Source organism: Paramisgurnus dabryanus, chromosome 5 (genome assembly GCF_030506205.2).
Source record: "Paramisgurnus dabryanus chromosome 5, PD_genome_1.1, whole genome shotgun sequence".
NCBI lineage: Eukaryota > Metazoa > Chordata > Actinopteri > Cypriniformes > Cobitidae > Paramisgurnus > Paramisgurnus dabryanus.
Genome location: NC_133341.1, coordinates 22,863,084 through 22,887,564, shown reverse-complemented (window position 1 = coordinate 22,887,564; position 24,481 = coordinate 22,863,084). Strand labels below are relative to the sequence as shown.

The window sequence follows — 24,481 nt, the reverse complement described above, 5'->3', positions numbered from 1 at the left end:
CATTTTTAGTGCCATATAGCACCGGTGAAGCACCTGTGTAGAACCATATAGTGCTATGTAGAACCATAAAGGGGCCATATAGAACCACTATAGCACCACATATGGTTCTACATAGCACTATATGGTTGTTCACCGGTGCTATATGGCACTAAAAATGGTTCTTCTACGGGCAAAGAACCACTTTTGGTGCTATATAGCACCGTTTGTTTTTAGAGTGTAGTTTTAAACAATTGTAATTTGTTTTAGTCACAACATAATTCCCATAGTTCTACTTAGGTCGTATTAGAACAATCATACATTTGAAAAATACATAATTGTCTTTAAAAATTGCATTCAGCTTATGCACAAAGGCTAATTCAGACATATTACATTACTTAAACATTAAGGGGTGGTTTCCCAAACAGGGATTGGCATAAGTCCTTGGTTTAATTAGGAAATATAACTAGTTTGAACAAACATGCCTTACTAAAAACATAACTTATGTGCATTTTGAGGCAAAACAAAGGACACTGATGTATTTCAAGATATGTCAGTGCAAGTTGTTTTCAGTTTGGACAGCCCTTAAAAATTTGTTAGTGTAGGACTAGTCTAATCCCTGTCTCGGAAACCGCCCCAGTATGAGCTATTCCCTAAACATTTAACAATCTTTTAATATTTCAAGATGAAAATAACTGACCATTTTTTTTTTACAAATCATTTATTTAAATCAATAAATTAATGATTATAGTCATTCTATGTACACAGTAGTACAAAACAACGAGATAAAGTCAAATATTTTGTCACACATCTCTCATGGATGTGTGTCGTCATGTGACAGCAACAGCAGGTGTCCTCACAGAATAATGAAAGATGGGTTAAAAACATTAAAATCGCACTCAAACATATGTTGACAAAATGGATAAGAACTTTCTTATTAAAACAAGTAGGATGTTTTATTGGTTAATATTTATAATAATCTAAAAAGAATAATTTGATTTTATTTAGATTTGAGTGTTTTGACAATGTTATTCAGCAAATAATGTTGATGCATGTGATATAAAAGTGAACAATGATGTTGACATATTACATGGTTCTCCTTCTTGCTTAACCATGGCTAAAAATGTATATGTCAAGTGTACAGTTCCCCAAACATCCCACAATGCCTTCTATATTGAGGTCCTTCATTATGCGCATATTTGCTGCACAAAGGCTAAACCTGACTATTCTAATTCAAGTTCCTCAAATATCACAAGGAACAACTTCCCTGAAAATCTGAAAATAGTTTTCCATCATATGCTGATTGAACATGTGTTACTGGTCACTCTTTTAATCAAACGTTTGTATGCATACGTCTGCATGAATCTATAGACAACAAAGAAATACTGACTTTTACGAAGTCACTTCTAGTGTTACGCAGATGGGTGTTTTTAATAAAACATAGACACTGGGGCGGTTTCCCAGACAGGGCTTATAACAGTCTCAGACTAAAATGCATGACTCAGACTTAACTTAAAAAAGTTGATCTTGCACTGACATATCTCTACACGCATCTGCGCCATTGTTTGTCTTAAAATGCACAACAGTAACGTTTCTTGTAAGATTTGTAAAAACAACCAAAAGCCTAGTACCGATTAATCTAAACCCTGTCCAGGAAACTGTCCTATGTGTTCACTGTGTCTGAAAAAATTTCCCAGTTAGGGTTTATTCAAATAACTTGTTTGAACAGCACTGCTGTGCATAACTTCTCACACAATCATAATACTTTCAAAACCAAAGCACTGCATATTTACAGTTACACAACACCGTCATTTTACTTACTTGCTCAATGAGGCAATCATTTAACGCCACAAATTAATATAAATCTCACCCACAGGTTTGTGAAGACAAAATCTACTGATTAAGAAAAACCATCTATTTAAAATAGATGCATGTAATGATTTCTCCAGTTCTTGCAATAACACAGAGAATAGTTCGGAAACAAACACCACGCACAGTCAAAAGGTCTCAAGGGATTCTCTGTGTAATTAAAAGCAGGTGAACAGGTGAGTACATGTCCAAATGCCAGCTTCAGATTTTATCAGAAACGCTGTTTTTGGGTGTTGAATATGAATACAGCAGCTTTACTTTACTTTTGCATCTGTATCACTATTACAGTCACTATCGTTAGAGTCAAAGTCATCAAAATCTTCATCTTGTTCTTCCTGCCTGTTCCCTTTATCTTGTCTGTTGTTGTCCTCCTCCCCTCCTTCTTCAAGCTCTTGGTCAATTCTTAGAGAAAACAAAAACATGCTATAAAGAGGACATTTCACAATACTTTTTAAAGATGTAAATAAGATCTTTGGTGTCCCAAGAGTATATATGTAAAGTTTTAGCTCAAAATACCATATAGATAATTTATTAAAACATGTTAAAATTGCCACTTTGCAGGTGTGAACAAAAATGTGCCTCCTGTCTTCTTTTAAATGCAAATGAGCTGATCTCTGCAGCTGATCTATTTTTTCACATGTTTGCAGAGAATGGTTTACTAAAACTAAGAGGCTGTTTACACTTGGTATTAAGATGTGTTTTCATCGATCGGATCACAAGTGGACGAGAGAGACACATTGCGTTTACACCTGGTATTTAAATCCGTCTCTTTTGTCCACTTTCGACCGCATCTGTCCTGAATACTGTGAGGGGATGGTCTGTGAGACGGTGGGCGAGTCTCTCTGCTGTCATTCAAACGCGAGCGGGAGTAATTATGAGTTTATATGGACGCAAACTTATATTATGTCGGAGCCCGCTGCTTGTTTAGCAAGTATACATGCTGCACAGTGTTTTGTACGTTTATTTGTTGGAGCTTTCTCTGAATTTTCGGCGCAATTGATGAAATAGGATCGCGCAACTTTCACGCTTTCAAAACGAAACTACGGAGAACACCCCGCAGTAGTTTTATCAATGAAAGTCTAAAAATAGCGCTGTTCACCGTATGTTCACGGCAGAAGTCAAAAAAGACGTAAAATTAGTGTTTAATACCTCAGATTAGATAAATGGGCGGAGAGAAGGCGGTCGCATGTGGCTGTTCGAACGCATTCAACCACATTGCGTTCCGCAACTCCAAAGCGATCCGATCGAAAGTGGTTTCGACTACCTCTGAATGTGGTTGAAAGTGGTCGAAAGTGGACGCGTTCAAAACGTTTTGAACACCGTTTACACCTGGCATTAACGTCGTCCACTTGTGATCCGATCGACGAAAACGCATGTTAATGCCAAGTGTAAACAGCCTCTAAGTTACTGGGTTGTCCTTTGACACATTTGCCATGTTGATAGAAGTACTAGGGACCCAGTAATAGAGCTTAAACATGGAAAGTCATATTTTAATGATAAGTCCCCTTTAAAAATGCGTAACAATAAACTTAATAGTATTCCCAGAAATGGGAATTGAATCAATGAGCTTGGCATTCCTGGCACCATGTTCTACAAGCCTGAGATACAGGAAAGCCAGTTAATGTAAGACCTCTAAACTTATATGTGATCCACATTACATGCTGATATGCTCTCACAGCAAAAATATTAAGAAATTTTTATTTTTCTCAATAGATTTGAATGTGGAAAAATAATAAAACTTTAGTTTCTTAACTTTGAAGTTCTTTTCATATAAAAAAAATAATATGACAAAACAATAATTGGCAGACTGTTTGCAGTACCATCACTAACCCTCTAGAGGTCATAAAACACTTCTACAATTTAAATTTTCATTTACCTTGCTTGTCCACCAGGGGGCATTTGTGCCACACTAATCTACATTTAGTTAGTTTTTAGCCAGTTTGTTATACGGTTTATCATTGTGTACATGGTATTGTGTATCATTTATCGGATTTGTGAAAAATCTGTTTATTCTAGAATAATGTGTTTTTCAAAGCTTTAAACTGGTAAGAACCATGTAAACATTTGCCATCTTTATATCCTAACCATGTGTATCAGATTTATTTTTTCAAAGCTAGTAACCATATATTATAGTTTATCACCAACTCCTCCCCACAATTAAGTATTATGTTTACTATATTTATTTACTATTGTTTAGATTTTCCCCTCTATTATAAAAAGGCTGGTGATGTTTTTTTTAAACCAGACTGATCTTATATTCTAAATCCTGAAGATACTTACGGAATGGCAATCTCTTCCTTCTTTCCACATTTGGCACAAAGCTCCAACTTGAGTGCACACGGCTTACATATTATATGATAGGCATCCTTCACAGTTTTCTGAAGACACTTCACACTAGATAAGTAGAGAAACAAGATTTCAAATAAAAAGATGAATTGAGAGAATACAAGTTTCATTGTGGGGAGGTTTATTTGACCATTTTCTTGCTATGCCACCCTCATCTCTCACCATTTTCTGGGCTGTGTAAGGGGCTTATATTTGTTGTACTTGACTTTCCACTCCAAGACATCTTTGCAGCGCTGACACAGACCATCATGAACCTTTGCTTTGGCTTTCTGAAAACACCACAACAATACAAATCCAACATATAAAAGCCATGTCAACAATGTTTTGCTACAAACATTCAAAGAAACAGTTCAGATTATACACTTTCACTAATTCAGGAATCTCAAGTATTGCTGCTAGAGGCTTACTGCCCTGTAGAGTTTAACAAACACACGTGCTTACTGTACTATTAAGTAATTTTGAAAACCTTCATTGATTTCAGGTGTTTGATCAGAGTTAAAAATAAACTGGGTAAGTTAAATTAGGACAGTGACCCTCCACTAACAGTACTGGGCAACCCTTCTCTAACCTAAAGGACGCTGAACCCAACCGCTAAATAAAATGTAATTCCATCCATACTACATACTATTGTGTTTCTCAAGTAGGCACTTTAGCACAATGCTTACCTTAACTTGAACGCTTGCACCGTATTTGTCATTTCTAAATGCAGTCGCATTCTGATGTTTTTGACCTCGAGAACGGGAACAATTTCCTTTTTGAGAGCTCATTTCAATCTTACAATATATCTAATATACAAAAATAACGCAATTAAAACACAAAATGAGAAACCGCGTGGCTCTACACGCTAACACAACCATTGACGCAATGCGGAAATGGCGGAAGTAAATAGCAATTGGTTAGAGCTGGTAAAAAATAATTATCGTCACAAAAAAATCCCACGTCAGCAAAGTTGTAGTTTCGATATATATTTCAAGGTGACATATCAAACTTTACACCGTTACGCGTCCACAAATAATAATGTAAGTTACACATTAATCAACATTGTTATTGTGGTTTCGACAACGTCCGTGTGCGAGGCAGAACGCGTGTGATTGAGACACCCCTCGCTGCAGACTGTAGCGCGGTGACATCACGTACTGACGTCAGGTATGTTCTACGTATCGTATGTCTTTAATGCGCATGTACAAAATATTTCACTTTAATCAGTAGATGGCGGTAATGCGCCTAAAAGTTTAATGCCAACCTTAATAATACAGCGAAGAAGGAGTTTTTCTCGAAAGGGATTAATTCGATTGCGGTAAATCGATTACATAAAATAAATATTTATGCTTTATGTTTGCTTTTAGTTGTTATTAAACATTATTTCTGTTCAAAATTGTACATTCGAACTTGTTTGCTTATAAAACTCATTGTGTTTCTTCTCCCTAGTGGTTTCATGTTGAGGAATTGAGTTTCCCTATATTTATGAAAGAAAATTTACGTTCATGTGATGGGTAAAACCTGTTTATGTGAGATATACAAAAAGCAAACCTTTAATTGATTGCATATGTGATTTTCTAGATGCATGTTTCTGGATTCTGGAAGGCGTAACTTACAGAAAAACAATCACCAAGTACAGTCCAGCTAAGCCAGGTTAGTTATTTTTTGCATAACTGTTTTTTTAGGACTTAAAAAGAGAGACACATAATATTTTAGTGTTATTTTCCAGAGTTGTATAGTACTTAAGTAATTTTACTTTCTACATAAAAGTAAATTTTTAATTATTAATATTTTATTAGTGTTTTTCTTTGGAAAACATACATTCCAAAACATATTATCGTGATTTTTACTCCACTACATTTCATAATTTCAAGTTTTTGGTTTACATTTAAGTACGTAAAACATCTAGTAATTTTTTGTACTTTTAAGTAAAAATTATTTTCGTACTTTTACTCAAGAAAGTAAAAGTACACAATTTTTATGTAATCAGGCATTAAATAAATTTCAATATGCGATATAAAAGGAATACACAGTATGATTCTATGCTTTAGAATGGTGTGAACATTTTTTAGTAAAGAAAAGTAAATTTTCCCTACACAAACACTTTGATAAAGCACAGATGCTTGGAAAATGTAACTAAAATACTTAAGTATTATACACCTCTGTTATTTTCTAACTAATACATGCCTTAAAGGACCAGAGAATGAATTGATGCCATCTGTTTGAACCACAGTGCTCAGTACGAAGGCTTCCTTGAGGACTGCTTCAGGATGTAAAAGTAACAGTAAGTAACAGCAAGCATACATCTATATTTTTACCTTTTACCCTTTACCCATGCAGTGATGTACAGTAGTATGTGTACTATTAAATATGCCCTTGAATGTTAAAAGATTTTAAAATATTTTTCTTTGAATATTAAAAGATTGTTAATGCTAGTCTTTCGGTTGTGAAGGATCTTCTTGAACCACAGGTAATGCTGATTACCTTGATTAAGTATTGAATTGGTTCACTTTTATTTATTTTATTTATTTATATATATACTTGATAACTTGACCAAGGTATAAACTGTCAATCTATCTGTTTCTCTTTTTATTGTCTAATGTAGTTGCATTTTAAACTGACTGTTGGCTATTTTTGACAGATGTCACCTGAGATCCTGTGGCAGATCCTGATGGGAGTAGTCAAGGTTGATGGCGATGTGGCTGTCTTGAGGCTTGCACTCAAATGCTAGATGTTTAGGGACATTGTCAGTGAGCCCAAATTTAAAGAACAGGCTCACTTTTTGTGGCTTGACAGTAAGTTCTTTAAATCCTTAATAATGTGGAGTACTCTAAAAATTATTTAAGAAAACTCTTTGTCTGTCTACATTTTTATTCTCTGGTAGACTGTATTGCCTTCAAAACCTTTCAACTTTCAGCTAGAAAAGTACCCTGAACTTAAAATTGTATTAAGGATATCTTTGTTTAGCATGTGTAAAGCAATCTCATTTAAAATGTTTTCCTTAAATGACTATGTTAACATGATATGTTAATGCCGTTCTTTATAATAATTGAATATGGTTTGATCTGTATTTTGTCTAAATTAGGTCATGAGAACTGGATTGTGTTCTACAGACAACAGTTTCGGATGCCCTACTGTCTGACTCAATGCTTCCACTGTGGAGAAATCTTTAAAGACTGTCCACCTGGCAATGTTGGGGAAAAAATATTTACACAAGTTACATAATAATATACGAGCATATATTTGACATGACTTTAATTCTCCTATTCATTAAAACTTATAAGTATACAAGTATAGGTTTTGTCTTTATTTCACTTGATACTTGATGCTAGTATTGCATCCCTAAGTTGATGTTTCGAATTAAAGTGCAGTTCACCTCACAGATCTTTCATATTCTAATGCTAAACAGGCTCTTTAATAGGACTTAGGTCAGATGATGATGGGGGTCACACATTGTTTGATTTCTTTCTTATTTTAATAATTAAAATAGTCAGTGATGCTTTTTGCAGTATGGGATGGCAGTCAAAATCATTACTCTGCCACTTCTCCCTAATGTTACAGTCTTGTTTGAACATAGTGGCTATTCACCAATAATCCAGAATGACATTCATCTATACTATTTAGTGTATTTTTGCATGTCAATAAATAAAACTGTTTAAAAATGTCTCTGTGTATTCTTATCTCACATCAAATGTATTATTTTTTCAAGTTTTGGTTTGGGGAGGGGTAGAAATACAGTTTTATGCACTGAAGGATCCTGTATCAAGAGGTTCTTGGGATTCCAGAGACACCACCAGGTTTAAGTACATGTTTGCTTCTTAACTGTGTTTTTTAATGATGCCTTTTTCTAATATTTTCCTAAAAATATATTTTAAAAAGCCTTATAGTCAAACCTTTCTGTACTGTGAATCACTCGTGAATCTTATAATAGTTCAATGATTTCTGTTTAGGTCCACCAAATATAAATTGTTATACGAAATAATTTGGTTTTTTTTTTTTTTTTTACGAATGCACACTTTTTTATAACCATATTGTATGAGGACCACAACTTGTTCTATAATATGGAACAGCATGTTTTTCAAAGTATTAAAAGATCTTGACATTTTTACTTCATTTAAATATAACAGCATCCACACTGTCATATAACTGTTGAGGGTGAAATACAATTTGAAAACTTACTGGCTGTATTGGAAAAATTTATCAAAAATTGCATGTGCATAATCATTTGGAACGCAGTGTATAATATATCATTTCATGTGTCGTGTTTATAAAACGAAGCAACATTGTGTTATCATGGCGATTTTTATGTGTTTTCCAAAATAAAGGATGAGGAGACTGAAAACATACTGTACTTTACCATAAATGTCTAACTTTCTTTGAAGGCAAATATGCCCCAAAATATAAAACCCATAAAAGAACCCTATAGGTGTCATTAATGTTCACTGTTCCGGTATACAAAATAGAGTTTGCTCTGTACACACGCGTTTAAAAAAAAGTAACTTCAAAATACAACCGATAATGCTGAGTTTGCTCTGTAATTCCCTATAATTGTTTTTATGCGTCTCAGAGGCGTGTCACACGTCGTAAAAGGACATGAATATTAAAGACATACCATGCGTCACTCTGCGCATGCGCACCGAAGACATACGTGACGTCAGTACGTGATGTCACCGCGCTACAGTCTGCAGCGAGGACTACTTGGTGTGATTGGCCGATTACATCCATCCATGAATCTGATTGGTCGATAGCCTGTTTGACGTTCGACGTTGACATCCGGCATTCCGCAAGAAAATGAAAAGAAAGCGAGCGTTGCACGCGCTAGGTTGAGATGAGATCACCTGTATCGGATGGATTAAATTAGATATCCCGGTGTAGTTTCAACACAAAAGAGACCACATGTTGACAAGATCGACTGAGCAGCACGAGCCGGAGGCAATTTTAGAAGGACTCTTGATCTGGTTGAGTGGACGGAGTAATCGGTTAATGGCAATCTGATATTTGCCTGATCTAATACAGTGACTGCGCCAGACAAATCAAAGCATTTCAGACTTCATTTCCAGCATCGAAACGTCGCGCAGGTAGAGTACGGTTTTTAATTATATGACAAAAAGGGGTTTTTAATGCTTTGTACTGAACCTTTAACACCAACCAATTATAAATAAATAAAAAATTAAATACAAATGTAACAAATTAAACCGTTTATTGCTTTAGTTAACAAACGCTTAATTCGGCAGAGATCAGTGTCATATGGCACTTTCTGTTTACATGATTCGGATCACGGTATCAAATTTATTTATTTATTATAAACATTTATATATATTATAAACATTTATATATAATTTAAAAATGTGTATATATAATAGTGCGTATATTTACTACAAACAATATGTTATTTTTGTGTTTTACCAGCACCATACTGTTTTGTCACCTAGAGTTTACAATAAAAAACAAACAAGGAAATTGTAGACGGTTTTTTTGGGCAGTCATGTGGATGACAGATGATACTGGAGTTTTTAGCTTTGCCAAACCTCGGATATTCCACGTCAAGGTTTTTCTACCTGTAAATACAACTCACCCAAATAAGGGCATTAGTCAGCTGTCATGACTCAGAGTAGTCTGATCAGTAATTGTATACAAACAAACAAGAATGCCCTCAGGATGAGGTTTTTGAGTTATTTATAGTGATGCACCGATGTATCGGCCGCCAATATTTATCGGCCGATTTTTGATGAATTTGAAACCATCGGCATATCGGCAATAGCATGAGAAAAACAATCGGTATCGGCCTATTAATTAACTGCATAAAGAAATCCATTATATGTAAAAAAAAAAAAAAAAACGAGTTTATGTTAATAAAATAAATGCTGAATAGCAAAAACCACCTTTGAAGGTTGTCACGCTGTCTTATTATATTTGTTTAAGCTTAATTTGTGTCTCTCTTATTATGTTGGTCAGTTGAATGTTAATTAGATCAAATCCATGTTCAGTAAAAATAATTTGATGCAGAAATAAACTAGCTAATAGACCAGCTGTATAGTATTGTATACAAGTATTTAATATCGGTATCGGCATCGGTATCGGCCAGAAGTTGTCTGTTTAAATCGGTATCGGCCCAAAAAAATCCTATCGGTGCATCCCTAGTTATTTATTAATGACATCGAATCCCATGAATTCAAAATGGATTTTTTTGGGGACTTTTAATTCAATTTTATTTATATAGTGCTTTTCACAATTGTTAATTGTTTCAAAGCAGCTTTACATTAATGAACAGCTTGAACATGTTAGCCCTAGGGATATCTATAAACCAGCGTGCACCACAACAATGACAAAATTCAGGTTTAGGAGAGCTATAAGTATTCAAATTTTACAGTATCTCACTTTTGCCAACAAGTATCAGTGATTAATGACATCATCCTGCATTTCAACTACTCATCAGATTCCAGGCTGTGAGGTAAACCGATGTTATTGATTACTATAAAAGGAGGAAGGGCAATTCAGTATGTCCCACCCCGAGTTCCTGTTCGAGTTAAAATTCCAAAGAAGGATTTAACAAAAGTGTAACACCTAAGTTTCAACTTCACCCGTTTACCTGTCTGTCTTCTTTCCTCTAGTGAAAGATGAATCACCTGTCTTTGAGTGAGCTGTGCTGCCTCTTCTGCTGTCCTCCATGCCCAAGCAAAATCGCCTCCAAGCTGGCTTTTCTCCCTCCAGAGCCCACTTACACTTTAATGTCCGATGAGAGTGGCAGTCGATGGACCCTTCACCTATCCGAGCGTGCGGATTGGCAGTATTCCTCCCGGGAGAAAGACGCCATTGAGTGCTTCATGACCCGGACATCAAGGGGGAACCGTATCGCCTGCATGTTTGTGCGATGTTCTCCCAATGCTCGCTATACCCTGTTGTTTTCTCACGGTAACGCTGTAGACTTGGGTCAGATGAGTAGCTTCTACATTGGCCTGGGATCCCGCATCAATTGTAACGTGTTTTCCTATGACTACTCTGGTTATGGAGCAAGCTCAGGAAAGCCCTCAGAGAAAAATTTGTATGCTGATGTAGAAGCGGCCTGGCACGCGCTGCGAACAAGGTGAGAATGGAGTACAGATGAAAGTCTTATCACCCTGGAAGCTATACAGATGTTTAGAATAATGTGATTGTTGTTTTAACCAGTGCATTTGCTTTCATAATTTCCCCTCCACATTTTATTTAAAGGGACAGTCACCCCAAAAAGGAAATCCTGTATTTATTTACTTATGCTAATGTTGTTCCAAAGCTGTATGGAATGCTGAAGAATATTTGTATTTTTCCACACGCTGCAAGTGAACGGAAATTAAGGCTGTCTTTGACTAACGTTTTGCCTGCATTTGACTTTGTTTTTTTTGGAAAAAGTCATACGGATTTGGAACAACATGATGAAAAGAAAACAGTGACAAAATTTTAATTTGATACTTTTACCTATTACCAGATATTAGATTATGTAATTTGTTCTTACAAGACACATACTGTTTATTAGTCGTCTGTGCCCCTATGGGTCTTAGTAACAATAGATATCATTTGTTCAGTCTGATCAGTTTACACCACATTTGGTTTTTTCTGTCCTTCTGAAAATTCCAAGGGCTTGAGGAATATACGTGGGGGATATATTGTATCCCATCCCCCAGTTCGCATGCCCAGTGCTTCTTTTAAATGCTTGGGGGAGGAAATGATTTTGCCGATGGACGAGTCATGTTTGGTTCAGAGTGTGGTTTGTTTAAATTTGTGAAGTCTGCAGCAATAAAAAGTTTCATTTCTCCACAGCAGAATTGCTTTTTGCTCCAACCTCAAACATCTGTAAGTTTGGCTTAGTTGAGTATTTGAGAGATGACATAAAAGACTTGGGGAAGGCCATTTGAGGTGTCACGTGCGCATTATTATCTGTGTATCCATTTCTTCTCATATCCGTGTCAACTGTGGTAAATTGGTGTGCCCTTCGATGTGAAGATGCTTCAGCGTTGTTCATCCATGAGAAAACACAAAGAGACTTTGTGTTCGTGACCACATGAATGTTTGTGGAATAGTCGTGTTCCTGCGTGGGTGTGTGTTATGCTGTGTCCATGCTGCTGTGTATGTGTGTGTTGTAAAGCACAGCTGATGCTCATAAACACAGTCTGCATTGTTTTGTCAAATCAGGTCCCTGAGGTATTGTGTTTACCCCGTAAAGCAGACCAACACCGTACTTGTGGTCATTTTAGATGCTCTCAAGGGTTAAGCTTAAGGCCAGGTTGGTCCCGAAAGGACACTGGGTACATATTTAATATCAAGATAAACCAGTTTGGTAGTCATTCTAAAGCAATGTGTATAGTTTTTTTCCGTTCTCATTATGTAATAGCAGTTCATGTCGTGTATGTGTTTTTGTTCAGTGATGCTTGAAAGTATGTAAAGTGTTTGTTTGATAGAGGTATAGGAGTAAGTAGGCTGGCCTATCCAAGTCTTATGTCTGTTAAACAATGGCGGCTGCTGAAAAGCTTTTTTTTGTGGTACACAAATTGTGGCAAGTCCCCACCGTATGCAGTCCCTTACCCATTAACCCATTTTCAACATCTGCATTTCTAGAGGATTATTTCATTCTGTCATAGCTGACCAGCTTTTTTTAAAGCAGGTAAATGGTTTAAGGCTAGTCCCTTAGGAATCCAAATTTGGAGAAAACGTACAAACTGGTTAATAGCTGATGATTATCAAAGCCAACTGATAATTAATTGAGTTCTCAAATAGCAAACGTAAGATTTGTTAGATAATGCTGTGTACTGTAAATGGGAAAGTTTTATTCTGTTCATTCACTGTTCGGATATTTTCAATTATTTTAGAAAATGTTTTAGATCTTTCAGTTAATCAAAAGTAAAGTTACGAGGTCCACGTACTTCAAGTCCAAAAAAATGCGCATCCATCTTTCACAAAATAAATCCAAACGCCTCCACAATGATAAACAAAGGCCTTCTGAGAATAATCCGTGTGGTGGTGTAGAAATATCCACATTTAAAACTTTATAAACTAGAGCCCGACCGATACGCATTTTTTTGGGCCGATGCCGATACAGATATTAGGGAGTAAAAAACACCGATAACGATATATCGGCCGATATTCTTTGTGTATATTATAGTACAGTACACACATACTACAGTATATTATACTACAGCAGGCTACTGTACATATAATACACTATATACATTAACAGAATATACTATATATAAATACTTTTTTTGCAATGATCACTCACAAATGTGGTGATCAAACACTTAAAATGACGTGACAAAGATATGTAATATAGGCAGGTTTTACAAGTTAACAATAAACTTTATTATCCAAAATGATTCTGACATAAGTGCACAAAACAGTAAACTTGACTAATTATAAATAACTTTTAAACACAAACAAAACAAAATACATATAACTTAAATGATTGTCAGTTTTGACGAGAATAATGTTATATTGGGCTTATTTTGAAAATGGAAACTTATAAAGTCATTTTTTATTAGCTTTACAATAAGTTATGTGCTTCACAAATTAATTAGAAACTTACCGTTAAGACGACAATGCTTGACTTGCTGACAACATAATGATGTAGGCTTATGTTTAATGTTCTGCACAACGTTTTTATAACACGAACCCACAGTGTTCTGCCGGGACTTTAAACTTGTATAAAACTAAAGCGTCTTATCTCCGCCGCTTTAATTTAGCGAGGGTGTAAAGTTGCGCGAGCTTATTTAATCAATTGCTTTGAAATGAGCATGTTCAGTAACAGCACAAGCAGCTGTACTCCCACAGACTGCGCGGCAGTTAAAGCGCGTCCTTTCTCCGCCTCACGTCATTTCTTCCACTTGCGTTTTAAATAACTCGCAAGTGGACAAAAGAGACGGATTAAAAACACCAAATGTAAACCGGAATGTGTCTTTCTCGCCCACTTATAATCCAATCGACCAAAGCGCGTCTTAATACCAAGTGTAAAATGTTGTGAAGAAACCGCGTGACTGCCACCACCTGAACTGAGGGACTGACAGAAGTGAAGGGGGGTTGGCTGGTGTCACTACAGTGAGTGACATGGGTCACCATTAGCAACCAGTAGGGCGCACTCTGCTGGACAAACAAGTACTTACATCTTTCAAAAGCATTTAATGTCTTCTGTAACGAACGTTCATATCGGCTTCATATCTGCGGCTTATACGCCGATACAGATATATCTGCGACAGGCTCATATCGGCCGATAAAATCGGCAAAACGATAAATCGGTCGGGCTCTATTATAAACTCAAACGCTGCCATCTTAGACTAACTGAATGTGTTCATCTGAAAAACGATGGACATATGCGTCTCGGACAGGCAGCTTGGGGGTGAGTAAATCATGGGATTAAAATCATTTTTGGCCGAACTATCCCTTTAAGGCCTTCTCCAACAAAACGTATAAAACTTTGGTGCATTGTAGTTCAGGGTCACTTGTAGTAATAAGCGTATACTTCATTGTCCGCCTAAACGAATTGATGCATTTGCCGTGTTTATTTGTTTGTTTTGTTTTTATCACGCTCCGTAGATGAATGCATGTCTGTGTGCATTGTGTGGAGTTTCTCTACAAAGAAACCAAGGCCCTGGCATACTTAAAAGGCCATTTCATCGATAGAAACATTAATCTTTATTGAAAGTGGGTCATATTTGTAGTCGAAATGTAACATAAATTTAGAATTTTGTGCTTATTTGACCGAGAAAAGACAAAACGTGACTTTAAAGCACATTTGTATGAAAAACTACAACTCAAATTCAAATTCAATTTTATTTATATAGCGCTTTTCACAAAAGTCAATTGTTTCAAAGCAGCTTTACATAAACAGAAGCAGTGAAAAGCACATAAAAACGACAGATAGCACAACAAAATAGATGATAGCATAAGCAGTTAAATTTGCTGCGGCTATGACTCAATATTATAAGTGAACGTATTACTAAAGTAACGTCTAGTAAAGGAAGCTAAGTAAAGCCCAAAAAGGCTGCCTCCCCGGGGTGAAAAACCCCCTAGGAGAACCCCCCCCCCCCGGGCTTTTATTCAAGGAAAAATAAGTCCTAGGAGGGAAAAACCCTTGGGAGAACGGATAAGGAGATTTAGCGGAGATTAAGCGGGTTCTGCCGGTGATCGTTGGTCAGGCATCAGCTGGACATCACGTTGAAGGACTGCCAGTAGATCAGAGGTGTGCCGACTTCCACATCTACCGGGACTGGGTCTGTTTGTCTCGTTGTCCTCGGGGTCGAGGACGAGACAGGGAGAGAAAAACAAAATCCTATTAGCGTAGCGGCCGTTCATATGTATTGAAGTGTCACACAGTGATGTGGTTTAACTCAGCTTAGTTCCAGACAGACTAACTATTGCGGCATAATTATATTATCCACAGTTGAGTATTTAGCAAATTGGGGGCCCAATGCGAAGGTATATATGGTAAATAAGGGTCACCTTCCGATCTTTAAGAGAAAATGAAACCTGACGACCCGTTTGACTAAGGCCTAAAGCCCCACTGTCGTCGTTAATGCAGGTTCAGTGGCAAACGGGTCTATATTGTATACCATTTACAGGACCACGAGAAAACGCCAAACATCGCAACCCGACCAACTCCAACTATGCACCACAATGCACAGCTCTGCAAGCCACTCCCATTAATCGGAACACTGCTCAGATATGCTATTGTGTACATAAATGCCACGCTAGTAAAACAAAGAAAATACAATAATGTGTTACACACACAATAACACTCTGGTCTGGTGTGTAGCAAAGTCAAGCTCCAGCCAGTCCGGGCTTCTCTACGCAGCAGAGGCCGAGGGTTGCGGCGTCTTCCCCGGGCTCCTCTACGCAGCTTAAGCCCAGGCTCCGGCCTACTCCCCGGGCTTCTGTTCGTCCATGTGCCACAGCTCTTTGCTGTATTGTGGCTCATAAAGGTGCAATGAACAGCTGATTAGAGCAGCACGCTTGTGAAATCACCCTCTTCCGTATCATATTGATTACCTTCCGCTATTATTGTAACATGAAGTCTGGCTCGCTCCACAACGTCTTTTAGCTTATTCATTAAGAATGCTAGATATTGTGTTATCAATCTTTTTTTTTTTTGAGTGGCCAGTGCTTTGATTTTTATTATTGGTAATCATAAAAAAGCACCTCATGTAGCAGCAACACAGTTTTATGATTATATGCGCTAAAGTACATAAGGTCAGTAGGTAGGTTTGACTTGGTACAGACACCAAGTCTGCTTAATGTTGGGGTCCTGATCACTCTGTCAAGGTTTTTTTTACATTATCCTATTTATTGTATGTAAATATGATTTTAATTAAAATGGTTTTATTATCTGAGGAAAACCCCCAGGGTATGAGTCACAAAACTAGCACAGCTATTTAAGACTTTGATACCTATTAAATAATAAATTGCTGTGGTGGATAAGATATGGGTGTTCCATGGAACAGTAAATGTAACAATTATCTTCAATGTTGTTATTATAACAAAATTATTGCTTCATTGTTTAGTCTTTTCATGACTTAACAAGCAGCATTTTTACATGAAGGATCCTCCTAAGGTTGCAGACGGTCTTCCAAAGTGCTATTACATCATGTCAAATTCAGCTTTAGACTGTAACAGGAGGATCAATGTATTCATCTGCTCATACCAAAGCCATTTTTAGTTTTGTTGCATCACATTAGGCTGTGAAGAATCCAATTTGGTATACATGACGTTATGTAAATGTTGGATTCAGATATGCTTTGTTGCCTTCCTGCTTCCCTGTAACTGCCGTGAAGACAGATTTTCGGACATATGTTTGTACTTACATCTCTGAAATGTTTTTGTTTCTGGTCACAAAAACAAATGGAGCATCCCAAAACTAAAGTGACCGTGTTTCTTCAGTCTTTATTTACTTTATTGTAAGAGTAGTACAGACACACCTTTCTGCTCATCCAGGTGAGTCAGTGTTGAAACATCAGGCGGGGCTGTTCAAATACACACTGTCTGATACATGTATCTGATAAATGTTTGCAATGAGCGTGGTTGGCACAGAAAACACCAGTGCAATGTTTTGTGCCAGGCAGGTTCGGGGTTGGCCTGGATATTGCCATCTGTTATTATCACAGCTAGCCATTGCAGTAGACTTCTTTCTGTGTCGTATGCGTTTACAACCAGACACTTTCAGTAATTTGCATCAGTGGTTTGGTAGCAAGGCTACCTAATAAAACCGTGTTCAAATTCCAGACGGGAACATCTGGTGCTGTCTTCATTACAGTTTTCCTGTCTTGAATTGTTTGAGGTACACGTCGTTGTCTGTAAACTCTTAAAAGTCTGAAACCATTCCGGTGTGACATGCACAGAAGGGAAGAAGCAAAGGAAATGGCTTTTGTCTCTGAGAGAATTTCCCTCCTGAAGGGAATGAGTGTGATGTCATTAAGGAAGCGCCACGACAACCGGCAGCGGCAGCTGTGTTGAAAGAGACCCTGCCCCCAAATGTGAAATAATGACTATTGTACTTGAGTATTTTTGGGATGGCGGCTCTTGAGCGGCCTGTGAGAGTTGTGTATCGGTATTTCACCGAGCACAAATCCCTCTGAGAGGTGATGGGGGAGGTGCCAACAGCCTGTTCTCCAAGTCAAATATTGATTGGTTGCTTAGCAACTGGGTCCTGGGAGGATGGACCTGGTTGCAGTCATAGCAACATTGTCTACCCAGGAAGTAAAAAAACTTCCTGATGTTGCCACACAGCAAGCAATGGATGTTTACTGCTACTTGGTGTCTCAAAGTTTATCAGTTTGGGTTTGGTCTGAAGACAGCTGGCGTGTCCTTGACTGACATGAAGTTAATAAATGTGTACTAGTACATTACACATTGGCAGATGGTGGCCATGGGAACAATTCATGTTTATCAGGGTCTTCTCTCATCTGTGTCTTAATAGACGCTAGCAATTAAAATAGTTTTATAACCATGGTATAAGAATTTGTCCTTACATTCTCAAACCCATTCACACACATCCAGGGAATAACATGGATAGCAAATTAAACCTAAGTTTTATTATACTTCAGATGTGATGGGAAAACATGTTTGCATACCATTCAAATTTTCATTTAGTGCTTTACAGATGCTTAAAACATTAGGTCTATAGTAAGGCGCTACCATCTCTTTCTAAATGAAGTTGAATGAAAAGCTATTCAGCAGACCCTCAGTGCTCCCCCAAATTTGAATCTGAGAGCATGTAGGCCCCCTAAAGCAGTGCTTTAGATTTTTCATTTTGAAAGGTGAAAACTGATTTTCAAGCAGCTTGCTTTCATTTCTCTCATGCCTGAGCATCCATGCTGCTGTTCCAGCTTCTCACATGACCTCTCAGAGTAATGAAGAATCATGTGATTTACATCCCTAAGACAAAACCGATGACTGTGTGGGTCTCAATGGGTCCTTGTAAATGTGAAGAAACCTAGTTAGATATTTTAAAACTTGATTTACTCTGAGACGTAAGTAGGTTGAGTTTGTTTGAAGATTCATGCGTATGCAGGATGTAGATTTTGGATTTTTTTTTGCTTCATCAAATGCCTACAGACACTAGGTTGAAATGGTGCCTGGGTTTGACTGAATTAAAATTACGACACTGTTGGTGTTTATTGGGGAAGGGACAATGGCAGTTAGGTTTCCCAACATTGGCGGTTCAACAGTTAACTTGTTTTGAAATATTGCCGTTGTTAACCAGCCTATCATGGTACTAGGAAGTCTACATGTTTACTATCAATATTTAGACCCCACCTCCACCAAAGCGTTTGAAAGCAGCTAAATACGCCAAGCGCACTCCGACTGCGGGTGCTTGCCAGTCGCTGAATCCGAAACCACTTACTTCCACACTATATAGTATGCAAAAGGCCTAGGTGAGTAGGATGTCCGAATTCATAGTATTCTAACAGTAGGCGAAAAGTACCCAGATTACCTACTAATTCCAGCAAGATCCCAAAGTGTTCAATCGCTTTACTATCTCGTGAGTCCCCAGGAGAGGAGCTAAAGAAGGCTGAGTGAAAAGTGACATTGACGACATTAACACAATTCAACTTTTGATGCGAGGACAGTCACGACTCTGTACAATCATACAGACAGTACTAATGTCAAGCCTGTATTAATACGGGATGCTCTAACCATAATGATATATGTAAATATCAAAGAATAAAGACTTGGAGTTGTACAACAATAAGGCTCAATTCTGTCTGTACATTGTACTTACAAACGCAACACTCAGATGCATGCTTTATGTTTATATGAGAGTTGCCGTTGCAGTGTGGCATCTATGAACGCTATTAAAATATTGCATTACAGTGCAGCTGTCAGGTTGCGGAAGATCGGTTGTGCACACATTTACAAAGCAATTCTGCATCTTCATGCACTTTGTACCTCAAAACAGTGATGTCAAAGTGCTATAACATGTCAAATTCAGGTGATGTCACAGACAACTAGTTGTCCAGTACGGTTCTGTTCACACAGCAGGTCTTCTCCGTAAATGCGGTTGTAAGTTCCAAATATTTACTGCCGTGAGTTTGGTTATATAATGCCATTGTCATTTCTAAATAACCAAACTTTGTGTAAACACAACATATTTATTTTTTTCATTTTTATTTAATAGTTTATTTAAAAGGGGACAGTGCAATTTCATAAAACGCATGAACAAACATGGTTAAAAAAGCCAGAATTAGCCAAAAGGCTATTTTTCATCTGTAGTCCCCTGGCCAAGATGTAAAGGGAACATATCATGAAAATCTTACTTTTTTCATGTTTTGGTGCTATAATTGGGTCCCCAGTGCTTCTATAAAATAGCTAATTGAAATGTGTCTCCCCTTGTGATGTCAAAAGTGGATAATACCACCCCTTAATCTGCACTATCCAACCACTGCACTGCCATTTAGTGCAGAGATCAGCTCATATGCATTTTAAAGGACACACCCAAAATAGCACATTTTTGCTCACACCTGCAAAGTTGCAATTTTAACATAAACTATAATAATAAATTATCTGTGGGGTATTTTGAGCTACCGTAAAACTTCACATACGTACTCTGGGGAGACCAAAGATTTATTTTGCATCTTTTAAAAAGTCTTGTGAAATGTCCCCTTTAAGGACTCATACATTTGCAACTGTATTCTTGTGCGGTGTGGCTGTGCCCTGCTTGTCATTAAAGGTAAATATTTACATGCATTGCGGTCATATGATGCTAATTTTCAGTTTCAGCCTCAAACCAGTTCTGTCACCTTCTGTATGCTGTCATGACAGCAGTCAAACAAGCAGTAGAGAAACTAACCAGACCACATGTTAAGAGGACATTACAGTACTGTGTAATTTCATATTGGGTAGCAAAATGTACATTTATGATGAATGGCTTTTATGCATCCGTACTCGTTTGTTTTTGTTTAGTTAAAAAGGTATTGTCTTGTCATTATCATGCTATTTGAGACATTTAGGGTGAATTCAGGTTGATTGGGTACACTTAAAGGTGTAGTTCATCCAAAAATTAAAATTCTGTCATTTTCTCACTCTCATGTTGTTACAAACCTGTCCTGTATAAATTTCTTTTTTCTGATAAACACGTAGGAAAATATTTTAAGGAATGTTTGTAACCAAACCGATCAGAAGCCCCATTGACTTGCAAAATTGCAAAAGGAGTACTAAAGAAGTGAATGGGGCTTCTGATCAGTTTTGTCACAAACATTCCTCAAAATATCTTCCTTTGTGAAAGAAATGTATACAGGTACAAGTAAAAGATGAAAGAATTAGAATTTTGTGTGAATTTTTTTTAAGGTGCATTCAGGGGATTGTAAAAAACTGTCCCAATCACCCTAAATTGACCCTGTATGTTTTCATTTCAATTCAGTGAACTAGATGAGGTGTTATCTGTTCTTTTCGACAGATGAGAGTCAGTAGATGAATATATAGTAGAAACCGTTTACTTTCTCTTTCCAGGAAAGGTTTGACATGACTGCTCCCTGTTATAGTATCTGTTCTTACGTTTTTCTCATGCCTTTTACTTTTATGCTTACACCTGACCAAGTAAGGTTGTGTAATAATTAGGCAAGGTTTAAGTTTCTCCCACTAACCACAAACCATCCTAATACGGTACACATAATACACCAAGCTTGGCGAAAATGGCATATGACCTTTTTCAAACGTGAGAAGCTCTGATGCATCAATGAAACCTTTACCATGTCTGTCCTGTTCTAAAACAAGGTTACACAACCTGTATTACTGAATAAACTGTTTAATTGTGTATTTGATATATGCATCATGAGAAGTAGGTGTGTAAGTGTCTTGTTTTAACTAATCCTATGAATGTGACGTTCTAGGTACGGAATCAGACCGGAGAACATAATCATTTATGGGCAGAGCATTGGCACGGTTCCTTCGGTTGATCTCGCCTCACGGTACGAGAGTGCTGCAGTTATCCTTCACTCCCCTCTGACCTCAGGCATGCGAGTGGCTTTTCCCGACACCAAGAAGACGTACTGCTTTGATGCGTTTCCCAAGTGAGTCTCTTCTTGTTCTTTGCTTCTTTATTTGGTTGTATTATATCCTAACAGTCTTGGAATAAGTCTGGCTCTTGCGAAGCCATGTTGTAAGTGTTTCTGGAGAAGACGGGTGGTTGGATTGTTTGTTTTGCTGCCCCTACAGCTATTACCATGTGATTGTGTGCCCTCTAGTGGCAAATATTTTAAAATCAGTAGTTTTAAGTATTTGTGAACCTGGACCACAAAACCAGTCGTAAGTGGCACGGGTATATTTGTAGTAATGGACAACAATACATTGTATGGGTCAAAAGTATCTATCTTTTTTAATGTATTTTAAGTATTAAGATAAAGATCATGTTCCATGAAGATATGTGTATTTAAATGTAATGTGTGCTGCTAAGGACTTGAACAACTCTAAAGGCGATTTTCTCAGCATATTAGAAATTTAACAAACCATACATCAATAGAAATCTTATTCAGCTCTTTTTTTTTTTTTTAAATAGAGATTTATTGATAAAAAAGGCCCTTATGACTGGTTTTCTGGTGCAGGGTCACAGTGCCTTTTGGATGGCTTTTGAAAGAATTATGTTATTGGTAGAACACACAGTGACATGGAGTCTAATTCCACAATTACAATATTAATAGACCTTTCTATGTCTAACATTTAACTAAAAACTACAATATTTTTCTTGAAATTTAGAAATGTATGTAGGTCTCTCCTTCACATTACTCTAATGGTGATCTCCATGTAGTCATGTGTGCTTTCTTTTCTTTCAGCATTGATAAAATCTCCAAAGTCACTTCTCCGGTGTTGGTGATCCATGGTACGGAAGATGAGGTGATCGATTTTTCCCATGGACTGGCGTTGTATGAGCGCTGCCAAAGGCCCGCGGAGCCGCTGTGGGTGGAGGGGGCGGGCCACAACGATGTAGAGCTGTATGGACAGTACCTGGAACGCTTGAAACAGTTTGTTGCCCATGAACTTGTGAACTTAGAAATTGAACCTCTAGATTAGGACTGACCTCACTTGATAAACGTGGCAACTGTGAACCAGACTGCTTTTTTCCTCATGAGTCGCAGTGCTCTGGTATAGAGAACATGGGAGGAGTGTCCTTACTGCCTTTCTGATGATGTACCTGTGGTGGAGTGGACGAGGGGTCTGCTGGTTCAGTAGCCCTACGTTAGTTTCTGCTATGTGTCTTGATACTATGTACTAAAAAATTTAAACTCATTCCATAGTCTATACTATGATTTTGCTGTATGCATGTGTTTAGGACCATTAAGGAAATCCAATACTGTACAAAGAGGTGCAACATTCTGACACAACATTTCGCCATGCAGGTGATGCCAAAAATTCAGTACTGATCTTTGATGTTACTTTGTACTAGGAACAATGTTTATAACTTGTCTGTTTAACCACATTATGTACACTGTATGCCATTTTATCAATTTAATTTGGATTTTGTTTTTTGGATGTCCACCAGTGTAAATGTATTGTCCTGTGCAGACCTTGAAAATAATGTTTTAAATGTCAAATAAACTTATAGACTTCGGAAATAAAAGATACACTTAGTTGTGGCTTAAAACAGCCCAATATAAAGACACTTTTACTATCAAAGCAGAGTGTATTTTTCTTCACTATTTGTGTGAGGCTTAAAAATCAGTCAATTACACATAAATGTTGTTGAACAACACACTTGATTCTGTATGGAATCATCACTAATTTCTACTGTCTTGACAAATGAAACCCATATAAAGAAATGCACACAACTGTTTTTTTCATGCCATGATAAAGCTGTTACTTTAGACCACTACTGCTAAATTTAGCAGGTGCATTGTAAAGTTTTTTTGTTATATAATCCTCATAAAGTTTTCCTTAAGGAACACATGATATATGATATGAGTGTGGATGGATGTGTAAATGTGAACTATCAATTTGTACTTCTGAAAAAGACTGTCTCCCTGTTCTGTTTAGTATTTTGATAACCATTAAAATGGTAACAATTTTGTTACCGATGTAACTTGATTTACTATCCTATGTATGGCATAGAAAATGTTTTAAATGGTCAGACTAATGTTTTTTTTTTTGTTAAACACGCGTTGATAAGATTATTGTATAATGATATTGATAATAGTTATACTACAGAAGTGAAAATAAACATGTATTTAAAAAAAACTAGAGACCCAAAATAATTATTGTGCAGAAAAGTGTAAGCAGATGTCTAAAGCGACCTCTTGTGGTGTGGACATAAATCATTAACAATACCTCTTTTCTAAAGTTTGTTTTTAAAGATTCCGTCATATTGGATGGTTTCTTTATTTTAATGGGTTAGAGAACAATTTAGTAATTTTTTCGCTTTATATGAGCAGTCCCACTATGGAGTGCCGTGAAATTATGTACATTACCAAAGGCAAATAGAGATTTTTGTACTGTAAAATTGCTGTTTATACAGCGCATGTTGGTGGAAAAGTAAGCTTTTATTATGCGTAGTAAGTAATGCAACCCAGTATAATCTTTTTTTCTTATTTTTGAGAGGCATGTTGTAAATTAACTGTGAATAACTTTTTGTGATCCCAAACGTATTCACTTCTGACAATTGTTTTATGGCCCTGAGGTCAGGCACACCTCCTGGGTTCAGTGACCTTTGCAGCCTGGGGCATTAAGCATGGAAGTACAGAACACATGTGAGCCATTTTTTAACAGTAGGAAATGTTTGAAGACAGGGCTAAAAGGCACTTAAATGAGTTCAAAGGATGAGAACAGAAAACAGGGCAGGCACATTACTGTGCAACGATAGGAAAAC

At 37.1% G+C, this 24,481-nt stretch overlaps 2 protein-coding genes and 1 long non-coding RNA gene across 3 annotated transcripts; 2 read left to right on the top strand and 1 right to left on the bottom strand.

Moving 5' to 3' along the window:
- Nucleotides 1-1,275: 1,275 nt before the first annotated feature.
- On the bottom strand, nucleotides 1,276-5,267 carry c5h9orf85 (chromosome 5 C9orf85 homolog). The gene is made up of 4 exons (XM_065250388.1): nucleotides 4,857-5,267; nucleotides 4,354-4,460; nucleotides 4,126-4,239; nucleotides 1,276-2,247 (listed from the first exon to the last, which is right to left on the bottom strand). Exons 1-4 carry the CDS (start codon nucleotides 4,956-4,958, stop codon nucleotides 2,100-2,102), a joined length of 471 nt encoding a protein of 156 aa, XP_065106460.1. The 5' UTR covers nucleotides 4,959-5,267; the 3' UTR covers nucleotides 1,276-2,099.
- A 161-nt stretch (nucleotides 5,268-5,428) lies between these two features.
- On the top strand, nucleotides 5,429-8,253 carry LOC135732109 (uncharacterized). Its single transcript, XR_010526695.2, has 5 exons — nucleotides 5,429-5,488; nucleotides 5,752-5,823; nucleotides 6,404-6,454; nucleotides 6,812-6,965; nucleotides 7,256-8,253. It is a non-coding gene; the product is annotated as an uncharacterized lncRNA (long non-coding RNA).
- A 684-nt stretch (nucleotides 8,254-8,937) lies between these two features.
- abhd17b (abhydrolase domain containing 17B, depalmitoylase) lies at nucleotides 8,938-23,866 on the top strand. Its single transcript, XM_065250385.2, has 4 exons — nucleotides 8,938-9,248; nucleotides 10,782-11,254; nucleotides 21,516-21,695; nucleotides 22,455-23,866. The coding sequence occupies exons 2-4, from the start codon at nucleotides 10,788-10,790 to the stop codon at nucleotides 22,690-22,692; spliced, it is 885 nt and encodes a 294-aa protein (XP_065106457.1). The 5' UTR covers nucleotides 8,938-9,248; nucleotides 10,782-10,787; the 3' UTR covers nucleotides 22,693-23,866.
- The last annotated feature ends 615 nt before the right edge of the window (nucleotides 23,867-24,481 follow it).